Source organism: Schistocerca americana, chromosome 3 (assembly GCF_021461395.2).
Source record: "Schistocerca americana isolate TAMUIC-IGC-003095 chromosome 3, iqSchAmer2.1, whole genome shotgun sequence".
Taxonomy (NCBI): Eukaryota; Metazoa; Arthropoda; class Insecta; order Orthoptera; family Acrididae; genus Schistocerca; species Schistocerca americana.
In genome coordinates this window covers 773,255,358-773,275,911 of record NC_060121.1, presented here as the reverse complement: position 1 = coordinate 773,275,911, position 20,554 = coordinate 773,255,358, and the positions used below count along the sequence as shown (strand labels likewise).

At 37.9% G+C, this 20,554-nt stretch overlaps 1 protein-coding gene across 1 annotated transcript in view; it reads left to right on the top strand.

Moving 5' to 3' along the window:
- LOC124605236 (brefeldin A-inhibited guanine nucleotide-exchange protein 1) overlaps nucleotides 1-20,554 on the top strand; it is a 257,319-nt gene that overhangs the window by 176,985 nt on the left and 59,780 nt on the right. Inside the window, exons 19-21 of the mRNA XM_047136787.1 lie at nucleotides 403-530; nucleotides 7,550-7,845; nucleotides 15,267-15,439. Of these exons, the coding sequence (XP_046992743.1) occupies nucleotides 403-530; nucleotides 7,550-7,845; nucleotides 15,267-15,439 (597 nt within the window). The remainder of the gene's footprint in view (nucleotides 1-402; nucleotides 531-7,549; nucleotides 7,846-15,266; nucleotides 15,440-20,554) is intronic.

Below are 20,554 nucleotides of genomic sequence, written 5' to 3'. Positions count from 1 at the left end.
CGCACTTTAATGTTCCTGGAATGAGTCAGCAATATTGTGTCTGATTAAGATGGATGGTATGGGAAATCACTTTGTGAACCATGTTGTTGGTCTGAGTGGAATAAGTAATGCAATTGTCAGATAAGCAGATTTTTCAGTCAATATTGCTCATGCACAAACAGAGATTCAGACTAGTGTATATCTTTGAAGTGAAACCGTTTGTAGGCACACATACAATAAAATGGAAGATTCTCATGCAGACATCTACCTCATGTTTTCTCCTGGGCCCCCTTGATATTCAGGTGCATTAGCCTGTTTACTTCAGACAGGTACTAATGCATTTTTCCTCATTTTCATTGTTGATGATCAGTTGCAGAATTTGTATCTAAAGGAATATTACACTTTTATCTTTGTTTTTTTCAGCAAGTGTGAAAGAATCAATAGGGGAAACAAGCTCCCAGAGTGTAGTTGTTGCTGTGGACAGAATATTCACTGGTTCAACAAGGCTTGATGGAGATGCAATTGTTGATTTCGTAAGAGCCTTATGTCAGGTGAGCATCTTGTCAAACTTATGTCTTTTATTTATTATTTTTTTGTGTGTGTGTGTGTGTGTGTGTGTGTGTGTGTGAGAGAGAGAGAGAGAGAGAGAGAGAGAGAGAGAGAGAGAGAGAGAGAGAGATCCTTTGTCAGGGATTTGATTATCTATCTGATATGAGAGACATTCTACCTCAGATCCTTACCACTTCTCCTAAAGTAGTGTTCCGTTGTCCACCCAACCTCCACAACATCCTAGTCTAGTCATATACAGTGAAACCCCACTTTTACACTTTTCAAGGGACTTCAGAAAAATGGTGTAAAATGTGGGAAATAATGTTTTAAGCTGTAAAAGTTACATATAGGATACCCCCTTGCATTTTCGCACTTTATGTAAAATATATGTACATAAAAGGCTGCAAAAGACTTGTCAGGGACTTTTTTATTATCTAATGAAGGTTTATTATCTAATAAGAACTGCTGCTGTAACTGGAATTGATAACTGTCTGGGAAGTGCAAACGTTTGACCTAATTTCAAAAGTTGTAATCGATGTTTTTGGAGAGCCTGAAGCTATCATTCATTATTTAAATAATGAAATACGGCACTAGCCACGTATTTTTTCATGCTTAATGACGCATTTTGAGAATTTTTAATTTCAAACATTGTCATCAATGTTTTTGGAAAGCCTATAGCTGTCATTCATTATTTAAATAATGAAATACTGCACTAGTTAAATATTTTTTCATGCTTAATGACGTCTTTCGAGAATTTTTTCTCGTTGTCAAGTGCAAATATGTGCATAAGTATTTTGTGTGGTGTTTGAATATGTGTTAGTCTGCCTCTCGTGCACTGTAGTCGTCTTTTTGAGTTTATCAGGTGCTGTGCCTCCTCAGTTATGTAGAAAACGCCACACAGGCAGACTATCACTCACACTGTGTAACACCACAAAAAATATCACGAAAATACTGCACCTGACAATGAGAATAATCTCTCGAAACATGTTTTGCTCAGCATGAAAAAAAATTCGTAACTGCCATTGCGTTTAAACTAAAAAATATTTGAGCAACGCAAAGTGAATGACTGTGTCAACTAGCACCACATGACGCCAAACGCCGAAACACGCTAAATATGGTTGGACAAAGATGTCACAATGATCACAACAATCACGAAACTTCATATGTGCAGTAGAGTGTTTGGAAATGGTTGTGAATGGTCATGATATCTTCATTCGAACAAACCTAGTTACTCCCATCAGCCATTACGTCAAGTAGTGCTTGGCAGTGGCGGGAGATACGGCACAAATTCTTCCAATTTTTGCATGTTTACCGGTTCAAGTCTGCTGAGCGCCCTGGTGTCAAGACACTTAACTACGTAATATTTGTAAACGCTACTGGACAACCAACATCATGCCAGCATCATGTTTTTTCTCGACAAATATTTTTTCGTAATGCATATATTGTGAGAAAATTGTAAATATGTTGACGCAAAACTGGGTGCAAATTAATATTGTGGTCATAGGAAATTTGACGGGAATGATGAAAAATGTTGTAAACGGCGGGAAAACGTTAATTCCGGGAACATAAAAGTGGGGTTCTACTGTATCACTCCTAATCCCAACCCCTTGCCACAAGGATCATATCCCTGTGGAAGATCCAGGTGCAATACCAACCACCTATCCAACACTTCCTATACCTGTCTTGTCACAGGGTTATCCTACCCCATCTGAGGCCGGGCCTCCTGTGAAAACAGCCATGTCAAATACCAGCTCTGCTGCAAACATTGCACATATTTTTTTGTTCGTATGACTACTAACCAACTGTCCACCAGAAGGAATGGCCACAGCCAAACTGTGGCAAAGAGCAAATTGGGCCACTCTGTGGCACAACATGCAGCTGAACAAAAAGTTTATTTCAATGGTTGCTTCACAATGCAGGCCATGTGGATCCTTCTCTCCACTGTCAGCTTTTCTGAACTACACAGATGGGAGATATTCTTACACCACATTTTCCACTCCCAAAATATACCAGTCTGAACCTATGGTAACCAACTGGCAACATTCCCTGGACCCAACAGATTGCGCCCCCTCTGACCTATCACCTCCACCCAATTCACATTCCTCACCTTCACTGTGCACTGCTCCCTGCCAATGTACCCACTGGTCTTTTCTCCTTCTGTGCTCACCTATTCCGCTCCCCATTTCACCCTCCCCCACAGACTCCCGAAGCTGCATTTGGCTGCCTTGTCCTGCTGCCATCTAATTCCTGCATGCTCCACCAGGTAGCAGTCTCTTCAATTGCTGCTTTTGTTCAATGTGACATTTGCATTCTGGCTACAGTGGCCAGAGATAGTGATTATGTGTACATGAGGTGTGCTTTTGTGTGTGTGTGTGTGTGTGTGTGTGTGTGTGTGTCCCCTTTTCTGATGAAGGCTTTGGCCGAAAGCAATGCTCAATGTGCAGCAGTGTTTTTGTTGTGCATGTCTGCAACTCAAGATGTAATCTTCACGATCAGTAGCAATCTATCCTTTTCATGATATTGTTGATCCTTTCCTTTGAAAGAAATGGAAGCTATCTATAACTGTAAGCCAATCCAGACCTTATCATCTTTTCCACACACAAAAGCTCCACAACAGTGGTCGTGAATCATAGTGACTATATGGCTAAGGATCACCACCAGCTTTCCGATACTGTGCGTGCAAACCTTATGACCCTTGATAGCATTCCAAAAATCCACTATAGATATCACTGTCTGAAGCAAAGACTTGTGTAGATCTGTGTCCATAAAAAGTTTTCAGCCTGGTTTCAAGGTGCAACCCGGTGGATTTAATTGTTTCCTTCATCGCTGTCTGAAGTACTTGTTTAATCGTGTTCTCCAGAAGCTTGTTGGTTTCTTCATCAATTTTTTATTTATTTTCTTCCAACTTAGAATAGAGGTAGCAGTTGACCAATATCACACTTACCAATATTTAAAAAGAAGAAAGTGTCATTTTTGCTATGATTTGTTGTGCAAAAGTGTTAGGAAATGTGACACCTACGAATAAAACTGTTACCAGAACAAAGTTCATTGGAATTGGGGTATTTTCATTTGAAGTCACGTACAGGGTATCAGTTTTGTATGTGGGCAATGATCGATCCTTGTGAGGCTATCAATGGACCTCAGCCTTGACAGTAAAGTCGAGATCCATGTCAGTTACTAGTATTAGTGAACTACTGCCCTCAGATTTACAATATTTTTATACTGAACAGGGAAAATGGCAATTTTGAGACCTATCATAAAAACTGCCAGTTTTGTGCTGTGTCATTAAAACACTCAATTCTATCTTTTTCTTCATTTGTATGAAATTTTTATGCCCCTAACTATAGTACCTACACCATCAGCCAAAAGGACTAATTTGCTTAGTGTGTGTAGAATGGAAGGTTATTCATGCACCAAGACTGAACCCACTCTCTACCAGTGTGTTTGCAATCCTGCTAGTGATAACAAATGTAATGGGAGACACAAAACTCTGTACAACTATTTGCCAACAGTACTGTGATGAAAATCTACTGTCAGGGGAAGACCCCAAGGAATGGTATTGACTTTAGAAACTGTCTATACGGTGATGTTGCTTAGGGTCCCAGGTATCGTACCCAGCAGCCATTCATCAAACTGGGCTCTCAGTTGCAAGTAAGCGATGAAAAAGAATTACACAGATGCTCTAGAGTCTTAAAAATAATAGTGTTAAGAGTGCTGCAGTGTAGCCTTGTGATTAAGATACATTTTTGACATGCTGAAGGTTTAGAGTTCAAATCCAGTCATGTTCTTTGAATTTTCTTATTTTTGATTTTGTATTAGAAGACTTCAATCATTATTTTTATTCATCTAATCGATTTAAATTTAATTTTTTATTTCTAATCCATTTCCAGATCATTTTCTTCATCTGCTTGGCATTTTTGTTTGCTCTCATTTTTTCTTCATATTAACCTTTTCTTATGAACGACCATAATATGTAAGCTTTTGAAAATGCTGATATATTGATTAAAAAACAAATCTTTTTATATTTGCTATGCAGTGGTGTCAAACATATATATTTTTTGTCACAGTATATGCTTTTTTATAACAATCATTATACAAACATTTAAAACATAAATTCTTATTGCCCTATGGATAGAAAAATGCAGATGAAGATTTAAATGAAAGAAGGGACTATAAATAAAAAGAAACTGAAGCAAAATGAGGAATAGAAATACTGATTGCAATAACATAGGCAGAAATTTAAAATGATGAAACAGAAAATAGTTACTCAAAGTTTATACATAAAATTAATTACAATGATGAAATTAAAATCATATGTGCAAAGATTCCAAATTAAAAAAGAATAATAGAAAGACAAAATGAGAGTAACGCAAAAAGTTAACACGGTTATTAAAATGATGTGGCAAAGGATTAGAAATAAAAAAAAATACATTTTAACCAATTAAGTGACACTTAAGCAATATTCTAGAACTGGTCGCATGAGTGATTTATAAACAATCTACTTTGTAAGAAGGCATTTAGCTAAGTTCCATAGGATGTTTTATCATGCCCACCACTAACAAAACTGTAATTTTCCCAATTAATTGTTGGATGAGTCTCCACCAGTGATTATGCTATGATTGGGGAACTTACGTACAAGTGAAATGAGGTTTCCTCTAAAGTTTTCAGTTACATCAGGAGATGAGTTTGGTGGATGATAGAAGGATCCAGTTATCATTTTAGGCCCACCGCTGATACTGAGTCCTGCCCAAACAATCTCACATACAGCTTCAATTTCTACCTTGAAGGATTTGAGTTACTTGGCTACTGCAACAAATACAACCTCCACTTCCAATTTCCCATTTGCCTATCCTTTCGATATACACTTAAATTTTCACTAAAAATCTCAGTGCTGTTAGTTTCAGATTTCACCCAGCTTTCTGTACCTAGTACTATGTGAGCTTCACTGCTTTTCATGAGCGCTTCCATCTCTGGCACTTTTTTCTGAATGCTTGAGCAATACCATTATGATTTTAATACTCTCACCAGTGGGAAGCGTTTCTTTCGATCTGACACTGATACTTCGGGGTTTCCTACCTGACCCATTTAGGAGGACCCTACACATCTCAACCCTATGGTGCAAGTCCAGGAAGTCTCAGCTTAACTTGTTACATAACTTTCAAAGTCTCTGGGTCAGCCCTTCCATTTGATTCGGAACCAAAGGATTACGATCAGTTCTGGGGACAATACTGCAATTTGTGAGCTTCATTGAAACTCCATGCAAAAGGCTGGTCTTCTCAACCTTTTCTGCCGGTCGCTGCAATGACCCAAGATGACAGGCATCATTTGTTCCAATGTGTGCCACAGTCTACAGTTGGTTGCACCCTGTTCTGTCAATGGCTACTGGAATAGCCTCTTCGACATATTGTATGAGGCTCCCAGGCACACAAACTGAGCGCACCTGATATCCTTTCCTGTTCCTTGCTGCCATTTCCATAATGGATACCATCATTCACCATATATTTGAACTGCCGACGATTAATAGACCCTTACCCTTTAGGATTTGCCACCTCCTGACACCAGACAAAACAGGTGAAGTGAGTTCCACTGGCTCAGTTTCAGCAAAAGACAGGATCTCAAACTTGTTGGTTAGGGGGATCGGTAGAACACCCTGAGTCTTCCCTGGTCACTGTCCATCCTGTACAGAGCACCTAGATCTATCATTGACATGCTACTCGCAGTGAAGTGGACAAATAATGACAGAACCTCTACTTTCTGCAGTGGAGAGACAGGATCCACTGGAGAGGATAGTACTTGAGGTACCTCTAGTACAGATATCACAGGTACACGACTCTCAGTAGCTCTTCCAGCACACCGATTCACTGCAGCTGCGAATCATTTGACAGTAGCAGATGGTGGTTTTTGTCATAAATATTATAAGAATTGTTATTGATGAAACGTCATTATAAACTGCTTCTCTAGCTAATTTTCTTACCTATGCCTAACTTATTTTTCTGTAAAATTGCAGAGGGCTATACCCTTCTAAGGCATAACAGATAAGGAAGATCGTCATCTCCCTTCCAGGAGTCTCTTTTGAGCTTGTAGTGAATTTCTACAATAATCATGTGTCGGTCGAACCTACTGGTAACAAATCTAGCAGCACACTTCTGAATTACTTCAATATCCTCCTTTAATCCCACCTGGTGGAGATCCCAAACCCTCAAGCAGTGCTCAAGAATGGGCTGCATAAATTTTCAGTGCCTGTTATTTTTTTATAGATCAGTTACACTTTCCTAGAACCCTATAACTGACCATACATGCTTATTTTATTTCGTATCGGTTTGCTTTTTTATATCTGGATATTTAAATGATGTGACTGTGTTAGGCAGCATACTTCCAATACTGTATTAGAACATTACAGGATTGTTTTTCCTACTCATCCTCATTAATTTACAGTGTTCCACAGTAAGAGTGAACTTATCTATTGTTATTTGTGTGATTACTTCACCTCAGCTTAGTATTATTGTACAGAATCCTTCTAAAACTAACCATCTCAAGTTTGTCTATGCTTAACTCATGTGTTCTAATATGTTGAGTTCCTCGGAGATGAAAGTGCCACAAGACATGTAACTGTAATGCATATTGGTGTTAGTGTTTTCTCAAAAATTGTTTCTGTAGCCTGGAAGTCAACGTAAACAGAACACACAGTACTGTACCAATTGTTTTTCATTTAAAAGTCAGTAAAATTAAAAACCATACTGTACTCGATACAAGCCAAAGTGAATACAGGTAAATGTAATTACAGATACCTAACATTTACAATGTATACTTTTAGATCTAAATGTTAAATATTTTCTGAATAGAAATTGCTGGAATAATTTGATATGAAGGCTTACATTTTTAAACAGCATTGGATATGAAGAATTAATAATGAAATATAATCACTACCATACTCTTCAGGAAGCAGGTTATTTCCCACTATTGACCCATAGAATGTTATCAGTCAGTGTTGTATCTTTATGTAAGACATTTGCTGTTACAGGTTTCATTAGATGAGTTGGCACATCCATCACATCCACGTATGTTCAGCCTTCAGAAGATAGTGGAGATTTCGTATTATAACATGGGGCGCATAAGACTGCAGTGGTCTCGAATATGGCAAGTACTAGGTGACCACTTCAATAAAGTTGGATGCAGTCCAAGTGAAGACATTGCATTCTTTGCTGTGGATTCACTGCGCCAATTGTCAATGAAGTTCATTGAAAAAGGAGAATTTGCAAACTTTAGATTCCAGAAAGACTTTCTGCGACCGTTTGAACACATTATGAAGAAAAACAGGTATTCACTGCTTTTATTTTTATTTGTACACCTTAAGTTTCAATGCAGTTTTTTGTATTTGTCACTATTGGTCCCTGAAAAGGAAATTTTACTTTGTAGTATAGATCTTAATTTACAGGAGAGATGCTAGATGTTTTTCCCTTCAACAGAATAGTTCGCAATGTTGATTAATTCATATCATAACCACTATTATATACAAATTATGGTAGTTTATTAGTGGAATGAAAAAGCAGAGAGACTCAGTTGCTCTTGAAATTCACTCCAAGTCAATGAAAAAAGCAGTGGAATAAAACAGTGGATAAAAGTACCATAGATGGAACTAGGAGAAAGAGTTTATTTTGTTGTCCTAATTGGAGAGTGGTCTTAATAGCTGTAAAATCAATGCTTGTTTCCTAATGTCGCTGAAAAGGCATGTACACACAAAGTTTGCAACATGTTTCCAACAATATCTGCAACTATTTTTCCAGCTACTCTGTGGTGAGTGCAGATTCCACCCTCACATTGACTGCACTCAAAATAGACGATGACAGAATTGTTATAAGAGAGATATTGCTTGCTTTGAAATTGAAATTGGATGTAAATATACAAATCTCTGAATGGATGTGACATTGCCAAAACATGATAAGTAACAAGTTGTAAAGCAGTAAACTGGTTTTCTGTAGCCTGTCTCTTCCACATTAGCACGTCAGTCTCTTGCCATGAATTTCAAAATCTTTTCAGTCTCTGATGATGATTGCTTAAAATAATGTACTCAACATCACAATTCATGAGTTTTATTAGCCTCACAGCTATACTGTTTGGATGATGACCATTTTCCCTGCTTTCTGGAAATATTAGTGAGTGTACAGTCAGGTTGGCACTTAAATATAAGTAACATTTCAGTGGCGGAATTACTCGTATGAATTGCAAAATTATTGAAAAACGGATTTATGAAGCACTCTCCAATAATCAGTGGTAGTTCTAATGAGTCATTAAAACAAGCAGTTAAGTGTGTCATAAAACATTGGCCGTATTTTTATAAAACATCGCATTTTATATTCAGCACTGGGTTCTTGATTTTCAATAATAAGTAAACTGCAATAGTTCAGTTAGTTCATTAATTAATTAAAAGTCACCACACTCAACAGCAGCTCCTTCGAATGACAGTTACAGTTAAAGACCCTTTCAAACTGTTGCGTTTTGAGTGACATTCAACTATTTAAAGATTAGCATATGAGCAATTTAAGAAACTACATGATTATTTGAAAACAACTAGGTTAAATTTTGCTATTCAAGGGAGAACATAAGTATTGATAAAATTTTGGTTTGCTTTTATAAGAATTTATGGAATAATTTTATGCATCTGCGTTGGGAACATATCAAAAATTATTGTAAATTATGCAAAATTTTTAATTAATGACTCAATCAATCAATCACATATGCCGTCTGGTGCATTAAAATCAGGTTAACAAAATGGCCATGGTGAAGCTCATAAATTAACAAACACTGGGCCAAAATCAGATTATGACATCCTAGTAAAGGTATAGAAGCCAGTGTAGTCTTTCATATTCAGCTCCCATAGCAGATAATTCATGTCTGGTCTTCTGTAGTATATTGTCATGTACTGATGATAACTACTGCACTTGCCTTTCCATTTGGTTAAACCTTTGAGTATTAATGGAGGAGTACCACAAAACAATATAGTGTCCTCATTTCTAGACATAAATTATCATAAAATGTAAATACACTGTGAGAAATGGTTTCCACTAGTGTGGGTAAAGACTTACAACAAAAAACTCATTTGGAATCGTGTTATGTTCAGCACAGGAGACATTTGCATCACAGGCATGTTACCAATGGCAGTGTGTTTGTGGCCTAAGTACCTGCTGTATGGTAGCTTCCCCTACCTACATTATTGACATTCTGTTAGCATAGATTCATTTTTTAAATCTTAATTCCACCATCTTTGTTTAAATTTCTATTAGTTATTTGTGCCATGTGATGGGACAATATGGGCAGCACAATAACTACTTCATAGTGCAACCACATTGTTAATATTTAATTTACTAAGTACTATTTATGGCTGTTCTGTTTCCCCATTGCCCTTTAGTAATCATAATTGTGTGTGGTAGTGTCAGCGTGTTTGTAATAGCTAGGACGTGGTTGCAACACTGAATGTCTGTGATGACTGAACTGATTTCTCAATCAACTGATTTGCATTTGCCTGCTCTCATTTTTAATGTGTAAGAGACTGGTATTGAAAAGTCATCTAATGGCCTAATAAAGATACCTACATGTTAACCTGCTGTTTTCTTTCTCTCCCCCCCCCCTCCCGTTTCTTGTTGCTAATGAATATTGTCATTGGTCAACCTGCTTAAATGCGGTCTAATGCTGTAGTATAGTACACTTACGGTTATAGTATTTTCTCCATCACCACATCGTCAATAATAATAATAATAATTTGTCAGGTCCTTTTTGTATATGCTACATTATCACCATCAAAGATTTACAATGATATTCTTTGATAGTTTTAATGGACATCAATTTTTTGCAGTAATGCATCAAACATGTTATTGCAGTAATGCATCAAACATGTTAAAAATACTCTCTCTCTCTCTCTCTCTCTCTCTCTCTCTCTCTCTCTCTTTGTCCCCACTCTTATCTTTTCCTTTTTTCCCCTCCACCCTTAGTTTCTAATTGTACACTACTGGCCATTAAAATTGCTACACCATGAAGATGACGTGCTACAGACGCGAAATTTAACCGACAGGAAGAAGATGCTGTGATATGCAAATGATTAGTTTTTCAGAGCATTCACACAAGGTTGGCACCGCTGGCGACACCTACTACGTGCTGACATGAGGAAAGCTTCCAACCAATTTCTCATACACAAACAGCAGTTGACCGGCATTGCCTGGTGAAACGTTATTGTGATGCCTCGTGTAAGGAGGAGAAATGTGTACCATCACGTTTCCGACTTTGATAAAGGTCAGATTATAGCCTATCGCAATTCCGGTTTATTGTATCGCGACATTGCTGCTCGCGTTGGGTGATATACAATGACTGTTAGCAGAATATGGAATCAGTGGGTTCAGGAGGGTAATACGGAATGCCTTGCTGGATCCCAATGGCCTCGTATCACTAGTAGTCGAGATGACAGGCGTCTTATCCACATGGCTGTAATGGATCGTGCAGCCATGTCTCGATCCCTGAGTCAACAGATTGGTACGTTTCCAAGACAACAACCATCTGCACAAACAGTTCGATAACGTTTGCAGCAGCATGGACTATCAGCTCGGAAACCATGGCTGCGGTTACCCTTGATGCTGCATCACAGGCAGGAGTGCCTGCGATGGTGTACTCAATGACAAACCTGGGTGCACGAATGGCAAAACGTCATTTTTTTGGATGAATCCAGGTTCTGTTTACAGCATCACGATTGTCGCATCCGTGTTTGGCGACATTGCGGTGAACCCACATTGGAAGCATGTATTCGTCATCACCATACTGGCGTATCACCTGGCATGATGGTATGGGGTGCCATTGGTTACACTTCTCAGTCACCTCTTGTTCGCATTGTCAGCACTTTGAACAGTGGACGTTACATTTCAGATGTGTTACGACCCATAGCTCTACCCTTCATTCGATCCCTGCGAAACCTTACATTTCAGCAGGATAATGCACGACTGCATGTTGCAGGTCCTGTACGGGCCTTTCTGAATACAGAAAATCAGATGTGCCAACTCTCCCGATTTAAGCGGGAGACCCCCGATTTTCCCTTCTTTCTCACGATCTCCCGACCATGAAGACTGATCTCCTGATTTTCAGAGCAGTTTCAGTACTTTCCTTACTATTTGAAAATCCTGCGCCTTCGGTATATTGGTGGATGACAAGATGTGGCTGCTACTTGTGTACGTTAACTTGGAAGATTCGTGTGGTGGCTGTCTGGAGCGGAAGTAGGCGTAGCTCGCACTTCATATCTACAAGGAAGTAACGAACTTATCGCTGGCAGTGTTCGGAGATGAATGAATATCTTTCAACTAGTCCCAATTTCCTCCACTTCTGGTAGCACCAGCACAATCGTAAAGATATGGTGGACAAGAAGTAGTCGATAGTCGTTCCAAGTGAAGTGATTAGCATTTTTGTGTCTACAAGGCAGTGTTGCCAAGTTGGGGGATTTTCCCCTAAATTTTGGGGGAATTAAGCTGCCTAGGGGGAAGTTAGAGGGATAAATGTTTGGGAAAATATTTAGGGTTACTACTCTCCCCTCCCCGCTCCTCCGCTCGACAGTTTCATTCTTGACTCCCCTTTACAGTGCGCCAGGGTTGGCATCGCTGCTACAAGACCATTGTATAGAATGTAGGACCATTGTGTTCTCGGTTCTGCTGCGGGATTTGTTTGCTCTGTAGTAGTTGTTGGCTGTGTATTTTGGAGGTGTTGATTATTTTTCATGCAGAATGGCGAAGACATACTTGCAGTCGAATCCATTCGCTATTGCTGCCGATGGTAGTAATAAAACAGACTTTAAGTCATATCCTATTATCGCATCGTTCTTCAGCCTCGAACTCGATGAAATTCAAAATTGCCTACTCTCTGTGCCTAATTTAAAAGGGCATGCCACTGGAGCTAATATTGCTGATGTTCTACTTTCAACTTTATGGGAACTCCGTATTCCATTAAAAAACTGTCTGGCTTTTTGTGCTGATAATGCTTCTGTAATGGTAGTGCTAAAAAGGGTGTGGCAGGAAGTTTGAAGCAAGAAATTGCTAACTTAATCATTGTAGGCTGTTCTTGTCACCTAATTAATCTTGCTGTTGAGAAGGGGGCAGCATGTTTGCCTTTAATGTTGATGAAAGTATTATTGACATATTTTATTCTTTGGAAAGGAGTGCAAAGTGAAAAGAAAAATTTAGAAAGTTTCAAACTTCACATGACACAGAAATGAGGAAAATTCTGAAACGTGCCTTCACGATGGTTATCGTTGAAAAGATGTTTGGATAGGATTTTGGAGCAGTGGGACCCTTTGGTTAGTTTGTTCAAGAGAGAAATTGGAATTAAGGATTCTGAAGTGGAAACTTTGAAGAATTATAAAATTCCAAAACACACTCAAAATGTAGATGCGTCTACTTAATATCACAAGTCCAAGCACTGTGGTAAGATTTCACCACACTCCTCACTTAAAAGAAAAACCCAATCATCAGTTTTACAGAAAAACATTTACACTGTGGACCATGCTTTATCATGTGAGGAACGGCCATTCATGTTTCTGTCATCAAATTAACATAAATCTTTACACCTTTTCCTTCCAAGTTTTATGCCTATCTTTGAGAGCCCAAATGTAGCTCTTCAGTCAAGTGCCCTACATACCCACTTATTGAGGTCGATTTTGGAGGAACTATTGAAGAATGTGATGGCAAGATTTGTGAGACCACTCATTATTAAAACCTCCAGCTCTCTTACTGATGTAGATTATCACACTCCAGCAAATCAAAAGGATGATTGTGATCTGATGATAGGGAATTCTACATTTGCTTTGGTGACCACTTTGAAGCCTGAGGGAAAGTCTATATTCTTTAAGTCTGTAAGAAAATGTTTCTTGTCGTCATGTGATTACATGACACAAAAATTTCCATTCAAACACGAAGTTTTAATGCATGCAGACGTTGCAAATATTTCTACAATTGGCAAAGCATTTTCCAGCCTTAGATTTTTCATAAACAGATTTCCTAATATTTTGACTAGCGAAAGTGAACACTTAGGTGCAGAAGTTGATATTCTCCACTCTCAGTTCTGTAACTTTCAGCTGGAAGAAACCAACTTGGCAGCAGAGGGAATTGACTTCAATATAATAAACTTGCGAAGGTGATGCTGGCTATTTTGTCGATTCCACATAATAATGCGGAATGTGAGAGAATTTTTAGCACATTTACAAAGACCAAAACTCAGTTCAGGACCATGCTTTCAGAAACTTCTTTGGAGAAATTTTTAATTTTAAAATCAGTTCAAAAAGGCAAGTGCTTTGAGCAGAAATTTAGTTCAGAGTTTTTGAAGAAGGCTAAGTCAGCTATGGATGTACTGAATAAGTAACTACCGTAATCGGACAAATTCCGACTGATAAACTATTCAGATTATTTGCTAAGCCTAACATGTACATCCGGTATAAAATTGATTTAAATTTGGGAAAGATGTCTTACGGATATAAGATGCCATGCAAATATGGGTTCCATTATGAAATGAAAACGTGTGATCATTTAACAGTGATTTATTCATGCAAAAAGTGTGCTAATGTCAAAACAGAAATCTAATAGACGTTAATTTGTTTCCTCGAATCGTAATTTTGAACTGTAGTTCTCTCAAGAGTCCTTCACTTGAATGTGTGTGAATCCAAAGAAACCTGCAGAGCTCATCATTCATCTTGTTCTGCATGTTGAATGATAAATTATATAGTCTGAAGGCTCGGGTATGTCCATTATTTAGTATTTACATGTAAATAATAAAGCAAATGTAATTGAGTTGTTACAGGTATTGAATTATTGCAACTTTAATCATCAGGGACGTGTTGTAATTCACAATAGTACACCGCTAAAATTCTCCTGATTTTTTTTTGCTTTTGAAAGTTGGCATGTCGAAAATGTTCGACTGCTGCCCTGGCCAGCACATTCTACAGATCTCTCACCAATTGAAAACGTCAGGTCAATGGTGGCCGAGCAACTGGCTCCTCACAATACGCCAGTCACTACTCTTGATGAACTGTGGTATCGTGTTGAAGCTCCATGGGCAGCTGTACCTGTACATGCCATCCAAGCTCTGTTTGACTCAATGCCCAGGTGTATCAAGGCCTTTATTATAGCCAGAGATGGTTGTTCTGGGTACCGAGTTCTCAGGATCTATGCACCCAAATTGTGTGAAAATGTAATCACATGTCAGTTCTAGTATAATATATTTGTTCAATGAATACTCATTTATTATTTGCATTTCTTCTTGGTGTAGCTATTTTAATGGCCAGTAGTGTACTATTCATTATATTTTTCATTACCCGTCCCCTTTGATTCATCTTTGTTTCCTACTCTGCCCCCTTCTATTGTCTCCAAACTGAATCTGGCACAGTTCTTACCATGTACTGGCTTTGACTGTTTATGTGTTGACATCATCTCCTTCAAATTTGTCTCACCGTGCAACAGGTGAATTTGTCTCAGATTGGGATCTAAGTGACCTCCACCTCTTTTCCAGTCTACCCTAAGAACGAATTTAGAGTGTTTTGTACTTTTAAGTGTTTCTATCAGCAAAACTTAATGTTACCATTTTACAATATTACTATAGTAAGTTATTGTAATTTGTCCTTGTGTTTAACCTTCCTCTGTCATGTGATGTGTTTAACTTCCTCCCGTCATGTGAGTGTTGTTGAACAGTAATTTATCTGTAATGACTTCTATCACTTTTAGGTCACCAACTATCCGTGATATGGTAGTTAGGTGCATTGCACAAATGGTTAACTCGCAGGCAAATAATATACGCTCAGGCTGGAAAAATATATTCAGTGTTTTCCATTTGGCAGCGTCTGACCATGATGAAGCAATTGTGGAAATGGCCTTCCAGACTACAGGAAAAATTATAAGTATGTCATCCCTAAGTATGATTGCTTTTTTTATTATAATTATTTCAAAGTGTCAAAATCTAGTATCACTAATGTGTTAATGAATAAGGGAGAATTTCAAAAAATTGCCATTGTCTTAATACGGTGGTTCTTGTTTGAGCTTTATCACTTGTAACTATTTTTTTGTTTGGTTTTAAATAGAATTTTTGACAGCTTTTTATTTAATTAAGTTTTGACATTCACAATTAGTAATTTTTTTATGCTTGCCTCTCTCCAAGTAATGGGTTTATACTGTTACTTCATTAAGGCCTCTCACAATGAAGAAATTTGTCATTTGAAATTAGGGATTGGTTGAAGAAGCTGTCTTACAGGTAGCATCTGGAAAATTCACATTTTGTGATAAATGCAAAATAGATGTGAATCCTGCCTCAGATGCAAAAACATAAAATTACTTAATGGGTGCTGTTTCATAGCGAATTGTACCCAAATCAGCTATTTGTCTGAGATAGTTTGAAATAGCTTTATTTTCTGCAGACAGTATCAAAAATGTAGGCAGTTACAGGCATTGTACATCATCTGGTGAAGCCTAGTTTGTGAAAATAATGTGCACAACCTAACTGCAAAATAAAATGTATGAACACAATGATATATCAATGCACTCAATGGTGTGGTGCCATGCGAGCTGTGGACGGTTGAAGGGTCCATTTAAGATACGCGTAATGCAGTGTAGTACTTAGCCATGAGACCTAGCATTTTATAGGAAAGACCCTCTTACATATGTTTGTTTGCTAAATATAGTATACTGCAGACAGTTTTAACATGGCAAATTAGGTGGTGGATGTTTTGAACTGTAGTTGCATCGAATACCACTAGAGGTCAGGCCTGAACTATGTCATTAACAATATTTTGCCGACATCAATAAACAGTTACATGGTAGCCGTCCCCAAATGCTTTGTGTTGTGCATTGCTTGTTTTCTTTTCTCACTTTGAAATAAGTGAAGCGACTAATCCTGGTCCATCACGGATTTCGATTAGATCGCTTAGAACACCAGAAGAGATCAGCGATCCCTGTGACAGTGTGCCAGTTCTGCTGGTAGGCTGGAGCCCAGTGAACTGGTGGCGGTGTTTGTTTCCCCGCAGCACTTCTTCCCCTGTGATGGTCAGATTCTCATCTGTTTATGCTTGTGGCCATCTGCAACGATAGCCTACAGTACACACCCTCTGCACTGTAGCAATTGGAAAACAAAACGTGTAACATCCTTCAACGGCACCAAAATTCTTCCCTTAATGTTAAAATCGAGTTGCTGTATGCTCGGTTCCACTACTGGCTTAGTGCCTTGTTAGTTCTATCTGTAACATTGTCAAGTATGGCTCATAGATCTATGAACGCCCAATGAAGGTTGAAATTAGTAGTCTGCAGATTTTTTGTTCTTCAAATTTGGCAGGAAAGAAAACAAATAATGTCCAGAAACACCTTATATTGGAGACGCATTCCCTTAACTGGTGGGAAAATGCTGCTGTTTTTCAATGGAACAATCATTTTTGAAAGCTTAAATACAGCCAAATGAAGAAAACAAAGGCCTTTTCAGAAGAAAAAGGTGCTGAAGTAACAGTCAGTTTGAAAGAACTAATAATTTGTTTGTCTTCACTCATGTAGCATGACAATCATTTAAATTTGTGCGTCCAATCATTTACAAAAAGATAGATGGAAATTTTGCGACAAATTGATGCAAATTTCGCCCAAAATAGATGCTATATTTTCCAGTCCCTAATTATAGGATATGCATTGAAGAATTGAAACGCAAAAGAGAATAAAAAATAACTTAAACAGCAGTGAAAATACGTGTTTGTTATATTTAAAAGCAAGAGGGGTTATATACGCAAGTCAAGGCAGATGGTAGCTAAGGAATTGTTATTTGAGTTATATCCTAATTTGATGATACATGGACATTTATAAAAATGTATAATGGTGTGATTAATACCGATTTTGACTCTGTGTGACTCACCACATTTGGTGATGGTAATATCAGAAGAATGCTGTGTGAAAGGAAGACCACATGAATTTGTTGAGAAGATGAAAGCAGAGAGATTACAATATAATAAGGTATGGTAATGGCCTTTCCACTGGAAAAGAAATTTTGCAAGCTTCGTCTCCCTAGATGAAAAGCATATAATCTTTTAATAAGGAGCAAATAACGTCATTTGTTTCTTTGAAATAATGACTGAGTAATGGTAAGCAATTGAGGAGTGATCATTGACAGACACATAAAGGTGACACCTTTAAACAAACAACATGCTGGCTGTAAACAGTATATTAGGGCTGAACTCCTTCAGATTGACTCAGCTGAGGGGTCGTGTCTGTTAGAGTGATGGAAGGAAGAAAGGAGCTGGGGAGTGGAAGGGTAGAGGAAGGGTAAGTGACAGCTTGATGGGAGGCAGCAGGTATATGGGATGGTTGACGCAGAAAGGAATGAGGAACAATTGACCAGTGATCATGTGAATAATCTAATGAGTAATATATTTAACATTTAACTTAAATCATGTGTTTGACATTAGCTTATAATTGCTGCATGAGTCATTGCAAGTATGAAGATCATAAAGGGTTCATGTACCAGTACTTTATTCATGCTGACTGAGACATTTGTTGCAATGCTGAACAAGCTTTGAAACCTTGTTGAAAAAGTCGGCTACATGTCTGTTAACCAGGTTATCATGGTGCGCTGCACTTTTCGTATGTGCTGAAACATGTTCAGCCCAATTACTTTTTCGTCTCAGGAAGAAGTATTAGTCACTTGGTGCCAAAACTGAAATGTAGAAGGAGTGAACTGTTGACTCCAATCGAATTGGTGAAGAAACTGTTGAATTGATGCAACAAAATGATACGGAATTCTTTGTTGGTTTTGAATGACACTGGATAGTTTCCACAATGTTTTACCAAGTCTATTGCTTCTCTGAAAACCTGAAGTGCTGTAGCTTTCTCTCGTGTGGACTGGTAGGGCATCAAAAGGCAATAGAAACACTCATACACCATTCGAAAAAATGTCACGGTCTTCACAGTTGCAATGCTAAAAAATGCTGACAAATGTGTTTGGGATCTGTTCATAAACCCTTTCTGATACTCATACTGACTTTTAATGTCTGGTCAATTAGATTTTGAATAAAGTAGCTACCATCGCTTCTGAAGCAAGAGACATATTCTGTCGGTCATATGTTGATTTGTGCTTAAATTGATTTGAGAAATGGAAACGAGGATAAGTGATAGATAACTACTGGGATTAAAGCAGCTTGTACGAAAAAGAGAGAGATTTACCTATGTCAGAGGAAAAACTATAGTCAAGAGTTGAAATTCCATTATCGATAACATTGTAATAGTATGGCCAGGCTTTGTGCAATACTGAATTGCATGTATCATATTTTATCAGAATTCAGTGGTAGTCCATTTGCAGAGCCCAGCTATTAATTTTCAGGAAAATATTATTTACTTTTTCAATTACTGAAGTTACTCTGTTAGGCTTGATTATAAAGCTCACATCATCAGGAAAGGGAACTATTTCTGCTTCTTGGATGTATAATGGAAGATCATTAATGGTATAACAATATCCAACAGGTACACTTGCAGTGATTATTTGACAGTCTGAACATGCTGTTTCATTGTGTACACTCCCTGAGTTTCTTAATGCAATGCTTGGCACCCCTTTAGTTAGATGGGGTGGAAACCTGTTTCCAGCAACCACCACCACCACCACCACCACCACCACCACCACCACCAAAAAACATCACTGATTTGTTCTGAACTCAAGTACTTTGCTCTGTCATCTTTGTTGTGATCTCAAGTATTTTGTGCTGTCCATCTTTTCTCTGTCTAACTGATCTTCCCTCTTCAAACAGTGGAAACTACAGGTTGGAATATCAACATTGTAAGGAAAAGAGAGATTGCTACTTACCATAAAGATGGCACATTAAGTTGCAAACAGGCATAATAAAAGACACTTATACATTAGCTTTTGGCCACAGCCTTCTTCAGAGAAAGAAAGAGAAACACACACTATTCATTCACACAAGCAAGCATACCTCACGCACACGTGACCACCAACTCCGGTGGTCCGAGCTGCCAGAGTCGTGGTCATGTGTCCATGAGGTGTGCTTCCTTGGGTGAATGAATGGTGTGTGTTTCTTTTTCTGACAAAGGATGCGTCTGAATGCTAATGTGTAAGTGAGTCTTATTGTGCCTGTCTGCAACATTTTTTTGGTAAATAGTAATCTACCTTTTCCTTACATTATTGACCTCCCTCCTTTCTTGTTTTGGCTGATAGTTCAGCAGTGACCTTGGTGTTCTGATTACTTGCATTCTAATTATTTACTCTATTTGTAGCTGTGCTTCAGTATTTCTTCATTCAGATTAAATAAAAACTCCTTCGTGATACCTTCATCTTGTCCTGTCAAGTGACAGCTAACCAGTTACTGCTCTCAGAAATATTCCCTCTGCACATTTTATCTTTTTGGTCTGTCATTTAGTAAGATCCAACATTCACATGTCGCCAGTACTGCCATTATTTTATACATTTCAAGTAATTTATTTTCTCTGCTACGGTTAAAATGCAGCTTGATTGTGCTGTATAGAAACAGTAATTTCTGTAGTTTTCTACTAGCATCATCGTTTGATATGTAAGAAAGCTCACAGCTGAGATATAAGAATTTAACTTGCTCCTGTGTTTTATTATTAATTTCTATATTGCTGTCACTCATTCAGCATCCTCTAAGTTCCATCACTTCTGTTTATGATGTTGAGATGTTTGAATTATATATTTATTGGTTGCTTTCAAAATCAGGCTTATGTTCCAGCTAAAATCAGTCAGTTGTCTGCAAAGAGCATTGTGTCTGTGTTATTTGTTTCAGGGAGTTTCAGTGACAATTTTTGCAATTTATTTGTAACATCATAATATATAAATTTTGAAAAGGCAGAGGACACCCTTGCCAAAGCCCTTGTGATATTCCATTTAAAAGTTTAATATATGTTTTGTAATTATACTTTTAGAAAGTGCTGCAGTACACTCTTGTCCAGTAAGACTTGAAATGTTTGTTTCTGTTTTTCTTGTCAAAGTCCTTTCCATATTCAATAAAATTAATGTTAGTGTA